This window comes from Silurus meridionalis, chromosome 7, assembly GCF_014805685.1.
Source record: "Silurus meridionalis isolate SWU-2019-XX chromosome 7, ASM1480568v1, whole genome shotgun sequence".
Lineage (NCBI taxonomy): Eukaryota > Metazoa > Chordata > Actinopteri > Siluriformes > Siluridae > Silurus > Silurus meridionalis.
Genome location: NC_060890.1, coordinates 14,241,456 through 14,255,855, shown reverse-complemented (window position 1 = coordinate 14,255,855; position 14,400 = coordinate 14,241,456). Strand labels below are relative to the sequence as shown.

Genomic DNA, 14,400 nt, shown 5'->3' with positions numbered 1-14,400 from the left:
GAACGACCAACTTGTCTTGCTATGGCTGATATGGTCATCCTTTTGGCCTTCATCTGGACAACCTGCTGCCGGAGGCTTTCAGTCACTTTAGAACGGCCTACTATCTTGCAGTCAGTGAAACTGAAAGTTAGGCTGCCAGTTAAATAGGGGTTGACAGATAATCAAGGAAATTAGCGTAAGGTGCCAAATTAACACCATTAACTGGGAGGTATCTGAAAGTGTTCTCTAATTTTGATCAGTGTGTTTTCTGAAAAATAATGTTTTTTTTTTTTTAAATGCCTTAGTTAATTTGTGGAAAAGGTGTTCTGGTAGCATGGTATAGACAGGACAAAAACTCCCTCAACTGTATATATATATATATATATATATATATATATATATATATATATATATATATACACACACACACACTGGAATTATTACTAGAATTATTAAACAAATTAGACAGAAATGGATGGATATGTGTATGACATATTAACAAAAGTACAGATTAAACATGTCCCAGTGTGATTGTCACTAAAGTGTTAACTAGTATTTACTCACAGAAAATCTAGAAGGGTGGTTCTAAAACAGCTCTAACAGTATTTATATAAGATAAAAAAGCGAGTATGTGAAAAATTCTGCACTCGCACGCCTGGTTTGCTCATTAACACATTATGGCATTGGCTACAGAACTTAACGTGCACTTGATGAAGTTGGCTAAAAATGTAGACATAAAATCTGCGTATAAATCTTTTACATTTGATTCTGCATATTTTGTATAAAGTATATGACAGTCATATCTGGAAAATGTTTTAAACTCTAAAAAACACCGAACGGTGAAATGTGGAGAATCCGGTAGAAAATGACTTGATCCCACTTAGTCATTAGACCAGTGTAACTACTGCCAGAAGTGGGAATTAACAAAATACAAATACTTTGTTACTGTACTTAAGTAGATTTTTTTGGTATTAGTACTTTACTATACTATACTATACACTATTTATTAACTTTTAACTTTCACTTATTACATTTTTACAAAATATTTGTACTTTCTACTTCTTACATTTTCAAACAGGCTCGTTATTTTAGTTTTAAACTATTTGTGAAATGTCAATGTTTTTTCTTCTTATTGCGCGCTGTTTTCAGCCCTTCGACTGATTTCCTGATTTTGCACCACTTTTTTAATCCACTGGTTTATAATTTCCAGGTTGTCACACATCACAGACGTAGACTAGTTTACAAGGCTCACAATGAGCGTGGCAGAAGGCAACAAGAAGTATGGGGGTAACATGGATGAGACAGTGGAAGTCAACAATGTAACAGAGACATTCCTGATCACCTGATCATCGTCATCTTTTCTCTGCTTGTGTACTATATGGTGAATGTTCAGGCTGGATACATTTATTACTTAACAAAATGTTGTATTAGCTTTTGTAATAATATATTAATTAAGGCTGTCAAACTCCAAACCCATTTTAACGGCCATTTTATTAATGCACCATTGATGCAGTTGACCATTTTTAATAAAAATAAATAAATATAAAAGAGGCGAAATTAAAACCTTCAGCACAACACAAGTTTATTTACGGCATTCTTTCTTTACTCAGATATAAACAAATAAATACATTTATATAATAACCCCCACACACACACACACACACACATTTTTATCAGTAAACATTTGCTTTACTCATGCGGCAAGTCTCAAATCCACAACAAAATCCGCCATGACAGACGCACACATCTGACCCTCTGGGTCTTTTTTGATCGTACAGATAAGAGTAATACATCATTTGAATTAACTTTTCATTTGTACAAACTCATAATAACAACAAAATGCTGTGCTTTTGTAAAATATAACTTTCTGCCATCTCTGTCAACTCTCTTCACAGACACAAATATAACAAACTGAATCTCAGTAAACATTTGCCTCACAGACATAATAAATATATGTATAAAAAAAGCTCGAAAAGTCTCATATTAAATAAACTAATTCACATCAATTACAAATATTCTCTGATTATGTAATCCGTATGAAAGAGGTACAGTTTCTCCGGTGTCACCTCATTATCCGTCCCCGTGGAAACAAAGCAAAGGTTCTGTTTGGTGTCTAATCATTTACGCAATTTAGAACACCATAATTACTTTTAAAACGTTTACAATAATATTTTGTCTTCATGCCCAATGTTGAATTTGGTTTCACAAATAGTAAACAAACATTTGCTTAAAGCATCAATATTTTTTTCCGTGCCCATGTTGATTAGAGTATTTAAAAATTTAAAGTATTAATTGAAGGTACATTTAGAATAGATAAAAATGTGGGGATAAATTGTGATTAATCGCGATTTAATATTTTAATTTTAATATTGACAGCCCCAATATTAATATGGCGTGACGTTCATTTACCAGTGTGACACCAAAACAAGTAGTAGTAATGGCTACTTTTTACTTAAGTACAAAGAATCCAAACTTCTTTACTTTAACTTGAGTAAACCAGTAAACTCAGTACAATACTTTAACTTTTACCCGAGTATTTGAAAACATGAGTATCTTCTACTTAAGTGAACAATGTGTGTACTCGTGCCACCCCTGACTACTGCATGGATCAGAGGTAAGAGTGTTTGTGATCCAGACCTGTAGTCAGATTTCTCCAGGAAGTCTGTATAGTCAGGTAGTGGGAGGAAGGTCTTTCCTTTGAGGCGATCTCTCAGCATGATTATCACATTCTTCATCATGTGAGCTTGTTGAGACACGTCTGACCCTATGTCTGTTTTCTTCATGTCATTTTTAGTTATCAGATGAACAACCTATAAATTTAATATAGTAAAATATTGATCATGGACAAATTTACCTCATTATCGAACAGCTTCGACAATGCTACCTAACAAACACGTGTTAGCTACACGCTAATGCTAAACCTCACCTCGGAGACTTCCGCCATTGCGTTCACAGACGAGCTGACAAAGCTTCCAACCAAAAGCCTTCGGACATTGTCTGTGTTTATTTCCAGGTTTTCTCTTTTAAGGAAGTAAATAGTCGATTTAAATGCCCGTGGAAAATCGAGAGTGACAACAAGTTGACCTGCAGTCCTTGCTGAAATATAAAGGATGCAAACGTTGACGTTTTCAAAAAAGTCCCGGATGATGTTCCGATTTTGTTCCGACGCGATGCACTTCGACCATTTATCTCGTTTGAGTTTCATCGACATCAAAATAATATTTTCCAAGAACTCGAGTCTTTTGTCTTCTTTATCCATATTGTCTTGGTAAGGTTTATCAAAAGTGTAAAGTTTTCGATAATTACAGATGATCAACTCTTCGACTCAGCCTAACGTTAGGTCTCTAACAGTCGAAGTGAGTGATGCAGCGCGTGCGTTTAATTTTATAGAGGAACCTGTAGCGTCCTCGGTTGCCATGGAGACCGGACTGGTTTTGGTAATACAGCAATCTTACAATATTAGAACGACGGTATGAATAATATTAAATAATATGTTTAATATTACAAATTGTAATATTCTAATTAATGTAAATACGGAAGACATAAACATAAAATAGGAACATAAAATAGAAATTATAGAAATCGCGAGGGTTAATTTCTATGAGTTGAAGAAACTGGAGCAGTTCAGAATCAATATTTGTCTAATAGAGATAGTGAATGTTTAGGCCATCAGAGAAGGCTTTGCTGGCCCTGACGGCCCATTCCCTGATATAGATACACATAAATAAAATAGTAGTGCAGATGTATGTAAGGCACAAAATGTGTAGAGAACGAGGAGTATAAAAAATACAATATATAATATGTACATTGTATGTACAACTGTACAGAATATATATATATATATATATATATATATATATATATATATATATATATATATATATATATAGTTTATACAGTGATAGTTTGACAGTACCAGTATATATTTGTAACAGTATATATAACAGTATATATTTGACAGTGACAGTATAGTTTAGAGTTCAGTAGGGTGATGGTGGATAAAAAAAAAAATCCTGTATCTCCTTCTTGATGGAAGGAGGTTAACCAGTTTGTGATTGGGATGTGAGGAGTCCTTGATGATGTTGTGAGCTCTGGGCAGATATCTACTGTGGTGAAGGTGCTCAATGGCAAGTAGTTGTAGAGCCTCAGTACCATACAGTGATGGAGTTGGTCAGGATGCTCTTGATGATTAAGCGGTAAAAGCTCGTTAGAATCCCCAGAGACAGATAAGCTTTCATAAGACTCCTCAAGAAGTAAAGGCGTTGTTGTGCCTTCTTAACCAGAGCTGTTGTGAAATTATTGTGTTGTGAAATTATTAGACGCAACTTTTTTGTCATGTGTGTGTGTATATATATAGAGCCTTAGAGCCTACTCTACTTATCAAATCGTGTTACGACCGGTCTGTCGGTCCCAATCGTGAAACGACTACCTGTGTGTGTGTGTGTGTGTGTATATATATATATATATATATATATATATATATATATATATATATATATATATATATATATATATACACAGGGTATGCTGGAGAGTATAAACATATATATATAAATTATGTTTATACTCTCCAGCACAGTAGGTGGTGGTAAAAATTGTTTTCTTTTAGTCAGGGGCGAAAAAGAAGGGGACGGGGGGAGGGAATCACGTGATCGGGCTGTTTATCAACAATGTAGTAGCATTCGGTCCAGAAAGCGGGCGCAGTTACTGTGTGTGTGTGTGATCTCAGGCATATTTGCTGGTATGGAAAGCTGAGTGTAAGAGTTGCGAAAATGAATACAGAGTCGCCCCTCTCAGGAGTAAATGTAGTGCTGGTTATGACCTACGGGAGTCTGGTAAGGAACTGGCTAGTTAGGTGGCTAACAGGCCACAGGGTCATGTAGACCATTTCGAGGAAGTAAACCAAATCAAATGCGTTGAGTTCATACTGTGCATGTGGATTCATAAAAGCATTTACAGTGGCGCCATTTTCAAAGCACGGAGCAAAACAAAATGACTAACACGTACTTTTAAAGTTTAGGTAAAACTGAACATTTAAGATTTTTCTTAAAGCTAAAAATAGATGATAACATGGAATTACCGGAGCTTTTTAATGAGATATTGAGGCGACGACTTATCGTGGGCTCCTGGTATTGTTTTACCAAACGGTTTATCCGACAAGGAGTTCGGGAGATCAACACCTAAGTTATTGAATATCGATCGGGAGATGAAACAAAGACATTAACCACAGCGGATGAAACTCATCTCATCTCATCTCATCTCATCTCATCTCTCCCTCTCTACACTCACAACTCCCGCACAGACTCTTCTTTCCCGTTATTCCGAAAGTTCCAAATAAACAGTTAACATTAAGTGAAAAGTTGGGTTTTTAGATGTCCAGTAATTTCATCTTATCTATTTTTAGCTTTTAGAAATATCTTAACTATTCTGTTTTAGTTAAATAAATAAAAAAAAGTATGTGTTGGTCTGTTTGTTTTGACAGCTCTGTGCTTTAAAAATGGTGTCATCAGAAATGCTTTGGGACCAGACATGCGCAGTCTCATCGCAACGCGTTTGTTATTCTTTACTTCTTTGAAATGGTCTGTATGCATGTGCGTGTATTATTTATGAGAGCTACGAAATATATTAGAATATTATGTTTTTATGTTTGTTGTAAATTATAAAATATACAATGTTTTTTCTATGTTATTGTTAAATAGTGTCCACTTGAGACATCATTTTGTGTGTGTGTTTCAGGTGTTTGTGTTGTTGTTTATCTTTGTGAAGAGACAGATCATGCGTTTTGCTATGAAGTCCCGCAGGGGACCGCATGCGCTAGTGGGACACAATGCTCCAAAGGTCAGCCCTTCCTCTAACTGGAGCAGGAATCTCATCAATAAACTACTTCTTCTTTCGGCTTCTCCCATTATGAGTCGCTACAGCGGTTCATCCGTCTCCTCTACATCTCTCAGCCTCTTTCAAACCAACTACTGCATGTCTTCCCTCGCATCCATAAACCTCCTTCATGGTCTTCCTCTTTTCCTCCTTCCTGGCAGCTCCATCCTCAGCATTCACCTACTGATATACCCCATGTCCCTCCTCTACACATGTCCAAACCATCTCAATCTTGCCTCCCTCACCTTGTCTCTAAAACGTCCTACGTGCACTGTCCCTCTAATAAACTAATTTCTAAACCTGTCTATCCTTGTCACTGCCAAACAAAAAACTTTAACATCTTCAGCTCTGCTACCTCCAGCTCCCCTCCTGTCTTTTACTCAATGCCACTGTCTCTAATCCATACAACATCGCAGGTCTCACCACAGTCCTATAAACTTTCCCTTTTACTCTTGCAGACATTCTTCTATCACAAATCACTCCTGCTATCACTCTTCTCCACCCACTCCACCCTGCCTGCACTCTTTTCTTCACTTCTCTAACACACTCTCCATTACTTTGCACTGTTAACCCCAGCTACCTAAACTCATCTACCTTCTCCACCTCTTCTCCCTACAACCGCACCACTCCACTGCCCTCCCTCTCATTCACACACACATACTCTGTCTTACTCCTACTCCTACTACTGCTGTCACACTGTCTTCATACATGTCCTAATCTCTTCAATAATCATAATGATAAATATAATAATCTGGATTCATGGATCTGTTTTTAGCAGCTGAAAGCAGAGATTGACTCTCAGCTGGCCAAAGTAAATAATATCTGCTATGAGCCATGGCTGCTGGCTTCAGATGATGAGAGGCTGAAGCACTGTGGGCAGAATGGTGAGGAAAGGGTTTGCTGCCCTTTACATTCACACACAGTTATTCACACATAGTTATCACTGCACCTTGTCTATATTGACACTATTATTATTATTTGAATGATTTGAAGATTTGAATGGGTGTCTACTGTACTGAAGTCACATGGAATCCCAAAAAAGTGATGTTTATACAGCTTAGAGAATAGTGAGATAACAGTTTTCAGCTTCAGGTCATAGTTCGTGCTTTATAGTTATAACTTTATTCCTACACTGAATCTGTAGAAAAAAACAATGCACTGTACTGAGATATGATGGTAAAATTTGAAATTATTTTGTCTATAAGCAACCTTCTGTAAATGTTATACTGTGCGTGTGTGTGTGGGTGTGTGGGTGTTCGCAGGCTGTTTTAACTACCTGTACAGAATGCAAGCTCTGGATGCCATTAGAAACACTGGTAAGAGCCTCTGTGTCAGGGTTCAAACCTGAGGTGCTTTAAAGTCTCTATCAATGAAAAAAGCAATACTGGTTTACTAGATTGCAAACTTAGGATACCACCAGACTAAAAATCTGTCAGGACAAATTATAGCTAATGTACATTTGATGTTATGTGATGGTTACATGTTCTCTAAGGAGAAGTGCCTTAACACATACGCAGAAGGTTTGTTAGATAACTTGACCTTTTGGTATTATTATTATCAGGATTACGAATGTTTCACAGGCATTTATGCACAAAAAGATTCCTTTCCAGAGGGTGCACAAACTTTCATCAGTACTCCAGGAACGTCAAAATGTCCAACAGGAACTTATAGAGATTTCTTACATATTTTTTTTTTATTATTCTGCTTCATTAGGTCATTCCTCATTAAACATGCGGTGCAATTAGAAAAGTCTGATCAGTTTAATAGTAAATGCTGAATTATGCTTTGTATTGGTTTCTGTGTGTCATTAAAACTGTGATGTGTAAAGATATATTACAGATGTAGTCTGATTTGCTTTGCCTCTTGTCACCTGTCTCACATGAAGGCATTGGGTTTCCTGAACTGGCTCGCAGCCCCAGTGCTCTGACCGGCCCCTGCTACAGGAAGTGGCTGCTGGACCTGCATAGGTCTCACTCCCTGATCAAATCCAGCCACAGCGGCCTCATCGACCGCCTGCTGGAGGGCTACAACAACGCTCGTCACGGCACTGCGGTGTGTGTGTGTGGGTTTATTTTTAAATTAATTCGTCAACCAGTAAAGCAAAAGGGCAGCAGTGTCAAATATTTTAAATGATAAAGAGATAATTAATATAATAAGAATATAAGTACTCAAATATTGAACCTTTTTACTTGGAAGGTATTTGGTGAAGTTGAATTCCTCAAATACAAAGAAGACTTGGCTGAGCTGGCTGCCATGTGAGTACACATCTCTCTGTCTAAATCATTGGAGTATCTAGGTGAGATTATCATCTGAAGAAATGGTGTGTGGGGCATGACCTCTCATCACTATTTGCTTTCACAGTGTGAAAGTGCACTCCAGCTCCACCAGCCTGAACCAGCAGGACCAGTCAGTAGCCAAAGACCTGACAATCTCGAATGGCCCGTGCTCAGACTGCATCATCCAGATGACATACCTGCCCTCCTCAGGCCAGCGCAACAAAAGACCCAAACACTTCCTAGAGCTCAAGAACTTCAAGGACAACTATAATACACTAGAAAGCACGCTATAGGGACCTAATGGACTGTCCTTGGTGTTGTGGAGACGACTCATGAATCTGAGGTTGTTCAAACCTTCTATAATAAATAAAGGAGAAGACTGGGCTGTGTGGGACAGTGACAAGCTGAACAGCTTGTCTTTGTGAGTCTTTATTTAAAATATGATGGGAGAGAATAGTGTTATAGTAGGACTGCATTTATCGGTTAAGCTGGTGCCAGATTTACTTACTGAGGAAAAGTCACTGCTGCTATTTCTCTCCATTCCTTTATGCAGAGAGGCCTGTATGAACTAGAGATTAGCTGAACAAATGCAACAAAAGCTGTGACATACTGTATAATACGTACAATAGGGGGAGGCAGTAGCTTAGTGGTTAAGGCATTGGGCTTTAAACATTGGACTTTGGATCCAAAGGTTGAGTTTAAATCCCAGTCATACCAATCTGCCACTCCTGGGCCCCTAAATATTTTATTTAAACTCCATCGCTGATCAGTTGTATAAAAGAGATAAATGTAAGTCGCACTGAATAAGGGCGTCTGCCAAATACCGTAAATGTTATAAGGGGATTGGAGTTGTGACATTTTGACACAAATGGTACATTACTGTAGCATCTAGTAATAAATTAGGATCCATACAATGTAAAAGTAAGCTAGGAGACAGGGATGAATGCTTATACATATGGACAATTCTTTAAGTGCACTTTATTTGTAGAGTATGTGTCTGTGTCTATAGGAGGAATGTAAGAAATTGTAGGATTTGGAACTAGAGCTGCAATGCATTTAGACTCTGTGCATATGCTACTTAAATCAAGAATCCTTAAACAAACCTAAACCTTGTGTGTGTCTGGTATGTCACTGCATGAAGCAATGGTTTGGTGAGAATCTTGTGTATTTACTTTGTTCTGTTGGTCTTGAACTTTCCTCATACACACTCCCCAAACCATAAAGAAATATGCATTTGCTTGGAGTTGATTGCAGTTTTTTAGATACAGTATTGAGCAAATAAAAGTACAGATCTTTTTTTTTTCCCAAAGCACTTTCTATCTCTACATGCATTCTTTTCACTTCACAGAAGCATCACGTTCGATCAGGTAAGGGTTGCTTTTAGGTCCAGGTAGGTCACATGCACTTGTTTCTTGATTAGCAAATCAAAAAGCAAAATGTGACATGCCTTCTTTCATTTTTTTATTAATAATCAAAGCAGAAAAAGATAATTACATGGATTAATTTTCTCTATTTGTAGTAATCAAAATCTGACAAATATGATCAAAGCCTTAGTGTGCAATAGTTCCAATCTAACATCCTAATCTGGAAGTACAAGTGAGTTTTTCCTCTGTTTTATTTTTTAGAAAGAAATCTCCACTTGTACACTTGTATAAATAAATATGAATAAAAAAAAAAGAGCAACATAGTGAGAGATGGCACACAATCTAGTAGAGCATGTGGTGGGCAGGGCCGTTCTTCAATAAGTAAAGACTGCATGGTATGAAACTGTATAAAGAGGTTATGAGTCAGACTCCTATTTTCTCTCATTCTCTTGTTGATTTTGAACAGCACAGGGATCCATAGGAACCTCTCAAGGTGAAGCCACTGATGGATTATGTGCTGATGGTTGATGTTATTTTACATCCGGGTTCTTCATGAGCACAATAAACCCAAAAAAACTCAGTCAAAAAATAAGATGGTATATAACTCTAAATGAAGCGTTTTTAATTATTTTACATGTTAAGATAAAAAATAAAAGTTACAATAATTAAATTAAAATATTAAAATTATTTAATCAATTGGTTTTAATTTTCAAAACTGAAGAAAAAAAATGAATGCAATGCTGACAGACCCCTAACCTGACAGTACAAGTGTATTTCTTCACCATAATATTCAAAAATTGTAGACAATGTAGTGCAGCGGTGAGGAAACTATGGCCCGTTGAGTGTTTACAAAATCGACCGCATTCATTTTGCCCTTCTTCTGCAATGCCCTGCTGATACAGCTCTCTCTCTCTCTCTCTCTCTCTCTCTCTCTCTCTCTCTCTCAGTCCCCCCCCACTCTATATCTCCCCCCTCTCTCTTTTAAAGGTTCTTTTTATTAAAAAAAAAAATGTGCTCAAATTGAGGGGTGGCTGGGGGGATCCGGGACCCCCAATGAAAAGTAAAAAATAATATATTATTATGTTCAGAATAACTGTGTTGCATGAGTAGTATTGATCTAATTCTGAGCTGCTGGAAAATGAATTACTAATGCAGTCCGCTTATATATTGCAAACACACACTTACATCCTCCCCCAACTACAAGCTATTCAGAAGCACAGATTCAGGAAATATTTCCCTGCGTTTATATCTGTGGGTGTCCTGAATCCCTGGAATGTATGGATGAGTTGCATATGGAGGGGCGGCAGCATGATTCAGAGCCCTTCTGTATCACCAGTTACTAATTACGGTTGAAAGCATTGCTCAGGATTGTATTTCTCATTTTAACATTCTTTTACATGCACCTCATTTCTTCCTTTCCAGTCATTTTTTTGGCTTCCTTGGCCTACTTGTTCATACCATTCCTATTCCTTGCTTGGGCCAGACTTTGGTTTAATTAACAGGCCAAAGAGCAGTAGAGAGCTAGAACACAAACACCTGCAAACACATTTTACCATTAAATTCTAGTGAGATCAATAAACATCCTGTTAGTTACAGAGGAGCAGATAAGCAGCAAAGATGAATGGTAACCTTTCAATGTGTGAACAGTAATTATTAGTCTTATTGTATTTAAAAACCTCCTGCAGTATATATTTTCCTCACACAAATGTCACCATTTGCTGTTAACCTCCACTCTTCTGGGAAGATGTTCCACTAGATTTTGTAGTCTGGTTGGGATATTTGTGTTCATTCACCCACATGGACATTAGTCAAGTCAGGTACTGATGGGCTGCTCCCAGAGTGTTTAATAGGGTTGAGGTCAGAGATCTCAAGACCTTCTACTTATCCTGGAACAGATTTAGGTCTCTAAGTCTAAGTGAAGGGAAAATGTAGTGCAACAATATCCATAGAGATCACATAGTATTGTGTGCCTCCAGCTTTGTGGTAAAAGTGTGTAGGAAGAACCACATGTAGCTGGAAATGTCAGGTGTCTCAATACTTTTGTCCATTGAAATGTGTTCATCAATTAATTTCCCTGGATCCCTGTTATTTTTCAGGCTTCTTTTAATTTTTATCCAATTCTCTTTTCTGTATTAATTATTTTATCAATATAGCAGCTAATCTACTGAGTAAGAAAACCTCTATTAATGTATAATGTATTACCCAGTGCTCAGTGGGAATACTTCTAATCTGCTAATGCACTGAGATCTTGTGGTTATTAATGATGTCATTAGGATGCTGTGACATGCAAAGTGTGTTAGGAGAAATCATTGTTTAACTGGTTCATGCAGCCATGCCTCTGCACTCTTTTACTGACTTTTATTTGCTGATTTTGTCAATACCTAATGGGTTTTAGGAATGTACAACTTATATTGCTTCAATACTTTTCACAGAAAAAATATGCAAAGAAATAAACTGGTGGCAATTGGCCGAAAGAAATTCAACATGTCTGTGTTCTCATGTAATTATATTTATTATTTGCCTTGGACCCTGTAATGGTCAGTTTAAATTTGAGGTAATATATAATAACTGCCTTTCCATATAATTATTTAGCATTGGCTATTGCATCTGTATTTATGAACACTTATCCACTATTTCCCATTGCAATTTTCAGATATTTTTCCATACTACATTCATGTACAAAATAGAAGATGAGGGAGGAAAGTAGATCCAAAAACCAAAATGTCCAGAAATAAAATCAAGAAATAAGTTCTGTTAAGTTTTGCAGTGGGAGCTGTGGTGGTGCAAATCGGTAAATTTGTGTGGTGTAAAACAATGGATCCTGTACCTCATAGAGAATGACCTGCTCAAGAACACCTGTGAGGATATCACTCATCATTTCTCTGCTAAATTAAAGTTACTGGTAGGAAAATAAATTATATATATATTTAGTGAGTGCAGACTGAGAGAGCAAATACGTTTTTCACTGGCTGGTGATATCACTTCTACTGTTCCTGTTCCTCTGTGCCTAATACACTTTTAAGTAAGTTTTATTTTATAGCACTTTTAACAATGAAAATTGTCCCAAAGCAGCTTTACAAAGATAGAGGTTATAAAACATGAATGTTTAAGTTTATTGCCTATAAGTTTATCCCTAATGAGTGTGCTAGTGGCGACTGTGGTGAGGAAAATCTCCCTGAGATGGTGAAAGGAAAAAACCTTGAGACCTAAAAAGGAACCCATCTTCCTCTGTGTAGCACCGAATGATTAAACTATAATGAATGGCCATTGTTGAGGTTTAATGATCAGTAAATTGCATTACTGATTCTCAAACTGCATTCCTAAGCCATTGTAGCAAACTGTTAATATTAATTACAGTACAAATTCATCCTCATGTTCTTGAGTTGCTCAATAAATTCATTCAAGACAGGCAGGCATGACAGGCAGAGAGAAATAAGCATCATTATGTATACTATTTATTAAAGACAATGTACAGTGTGATTAGGGTTCAAGTAGAGACTCTGGCAAGACTAGAATAGCAGCATAACTAAAAGGGAGAGCCAAAAAGCAACACAGACTGAAGACAGGGATCTTATGTCAAAAGTGCTGATTATAATTCAGTGGTGAAAAATAACAGTGCTAATGGCTGTGCATTCAGTCTTAGATCAGAGTTGCTGGCTGTGTTGTCAATTTTTTTTTTTTGCCATTGCCTCCACAGGCTCACTCATTACTTCTAACTGATAGACTTTGAGGCACTAAGCTTATAAATGTCTATTTTATAAATACTCTGTCTCTGTAAAGCTGCTTTGGCAAAATCTCCATTATTAAAGGCGCTATACAAATATAACTGAAATGAACTGAATATTAGAAGAAGGAAATGAGGATTATTGGAGTGTGTGAGATGACTACAAAAATGCTTATTGCAGATATTGTAGGTAATAAAAACGTGAACCTGCTTCCTCCAAACGCTTTTGCTACTGTAGTGTGAAAATCCCTTCTTAAAAGAATTTAAACAAGTTTCAAGCATGTTCTAAAAATATCATTTACTGATGAACTGCAACACAAGAGACGACCAACAGCAGCTTCAAGTTTTTTTTTTTTACTTTTGTGTCTGCAGTAGGAGTTTTATTGTAGGTCTGTAAGATTACATGGCAATAATCAAAATCAAAGTGATAAAGGTCTTTTCGAAAGCACATTTTTTTATACAAACATTCAGACAAAAATAAGATTTTTTTTACAACATTTAACATATTAGGTACTAACATTTCCAATCATTTCAACAAAGCAACCAATCATAATTTAAATAATAATTATTTTTATTATTGTTGTTATTTCTGTAATAATACTAACTAATATTAACAACAACAATAATAATAATAATAACTAAATAATTACAAATATTTGTAAATGCTACAGTGTTATCCCAGATCAGTAGGGAATAACATACGACCGTGCTTATGTAGGAAAATACTGCACAAGCCCAGAGCGCTGAGGAGACAAATCCTTCTTTAAGTTTATCACTGGATCTGGGCAAACTAAAGAAGCGAGGCAAAGTTGATAAAAAGTAAAACAAAAAAAATGTGTCTTGTCTATACTGTTAAATACAGAATGTAAGGCCACTGTTAGAGTAGGACAATACAGTCCCATTTCAATAATCCTGACAAATAAAAACAAAAACAATCCAATCAATCAGTAATAAAGGCATATAAAAATATCTTTTTATATGAGACATTTAAATGTCTTAATTTGAAAGAAGCTTTAAAATTCCACTTGAGACAATACAAAGCAACTTATTACAAGCAAGCAAAATGTCATTATGGAATTTGAACATAAACACAATGTATGAAATAGTCAGGAGGATGTGCAGAGAAATGACATATCCTACTGTCTGTACATGAATGAAATAAAGAAACATAAAAACTGACAAG

The 14,400-nt window shown here is 36.4% G+C and overlaps 2 protein-coding genes across 10 annotated transcripts in view; one reads left to right on the top strand and one right to left on the bottom strand.

The window, feature by feature from the left end:
- The window catches only part of LOC124388642 (dynein axonemal heavy chain 17-like), a 34,553-nt gene extending 31,208 nt beyond the window's left edge, over positions 1 to 3,345 (bottom strand). Inside the window, exons 1-2 of the mRNA XM_046853523.1 lie at positions 2,906 to 3,345; positions 2,617 to 2,789 (exon numbers count right to left, since the gene is read on the bottom strand). Of these exons, the coding sequence (XP_046709479.1) occupies positions 2,617 to 2,789; positions 2,906 to 3,238 (506 nt within the window). The 5' untranslated portion in view covers positions 3,239 to 3,345. The remainder of the gene's footprint in view (positions 1 to 2,616; positions 2,790 to 2,905) is intronic.
- A 1,274-nt stretch (positions 3,346 to 4,619) lies between these two features.
- On the top strand, positions 4,620 to 8,538 carry LOC124389313 (protein C1orf43 homolog). Of its 9 annotated transcripts, none has more exons than XM_046854672.1 (7): positions 4,620 to 4,814; positions 5,746 to 5,817; positions 6,632 to 6,737; positions 7,098 to 7,169; positions 7,739 to 7,905; positions 8,050 to 8,108; positions 8,215 to 8,538. In XM_046854672.1, exons 1-7 carry the CDS (start codon positions 4,752 to 4,754, stop codon positions 8,420 to 8,422), a joined length of 747 nt encoding a protein of 248 aa, XP_046710628.1. In that variant the 5' UTR covers positions 4,620 to 4,751; the 3' UTR covers positions 8,423 to 8,538. The 9 variants fall into 9 exon arrangements, with proteins under 9 accessions (XP_046710628.1, XP_046710627.1, XP_046710626.1 ...); XM_046854671.1 differs by having other exon boundaries at positions 6,629 to 6,737; XM_046854670.1 differs by having other exon boundaries at positions 5,716 to 5,817; positions 7,116 to 7,169.
- The last annotated feature ends 5,862 nt before the right edge of the window (positions 8,539 to 14,400 follow it).

Bases quoted from the DNA above. Each gene is read 5' to 3' on its own strand.
- LOC124389313 (XM_046854666.1), top strand. From the start codon at position 4,752: ATGAATACAGAGTCGCCCCTCTCAGGAGTAAATGTAGTGCTGGTTATG. The intron at 4,815-5,715 runs GTAAGGAACTGG...TGTGTGTTTCAG, and splicing joins TTATGACCTACGGGAGTCTG to GTGTTTGTGTTGTTGTTTAT. The intron at 7,906-8,049 runs GTGTGTGTGTGT...TTTACTTGGAAG, and splicing joins ACGCTCGTCACGGCACTGCG to GTATTTGGTGAAGTTGAATT.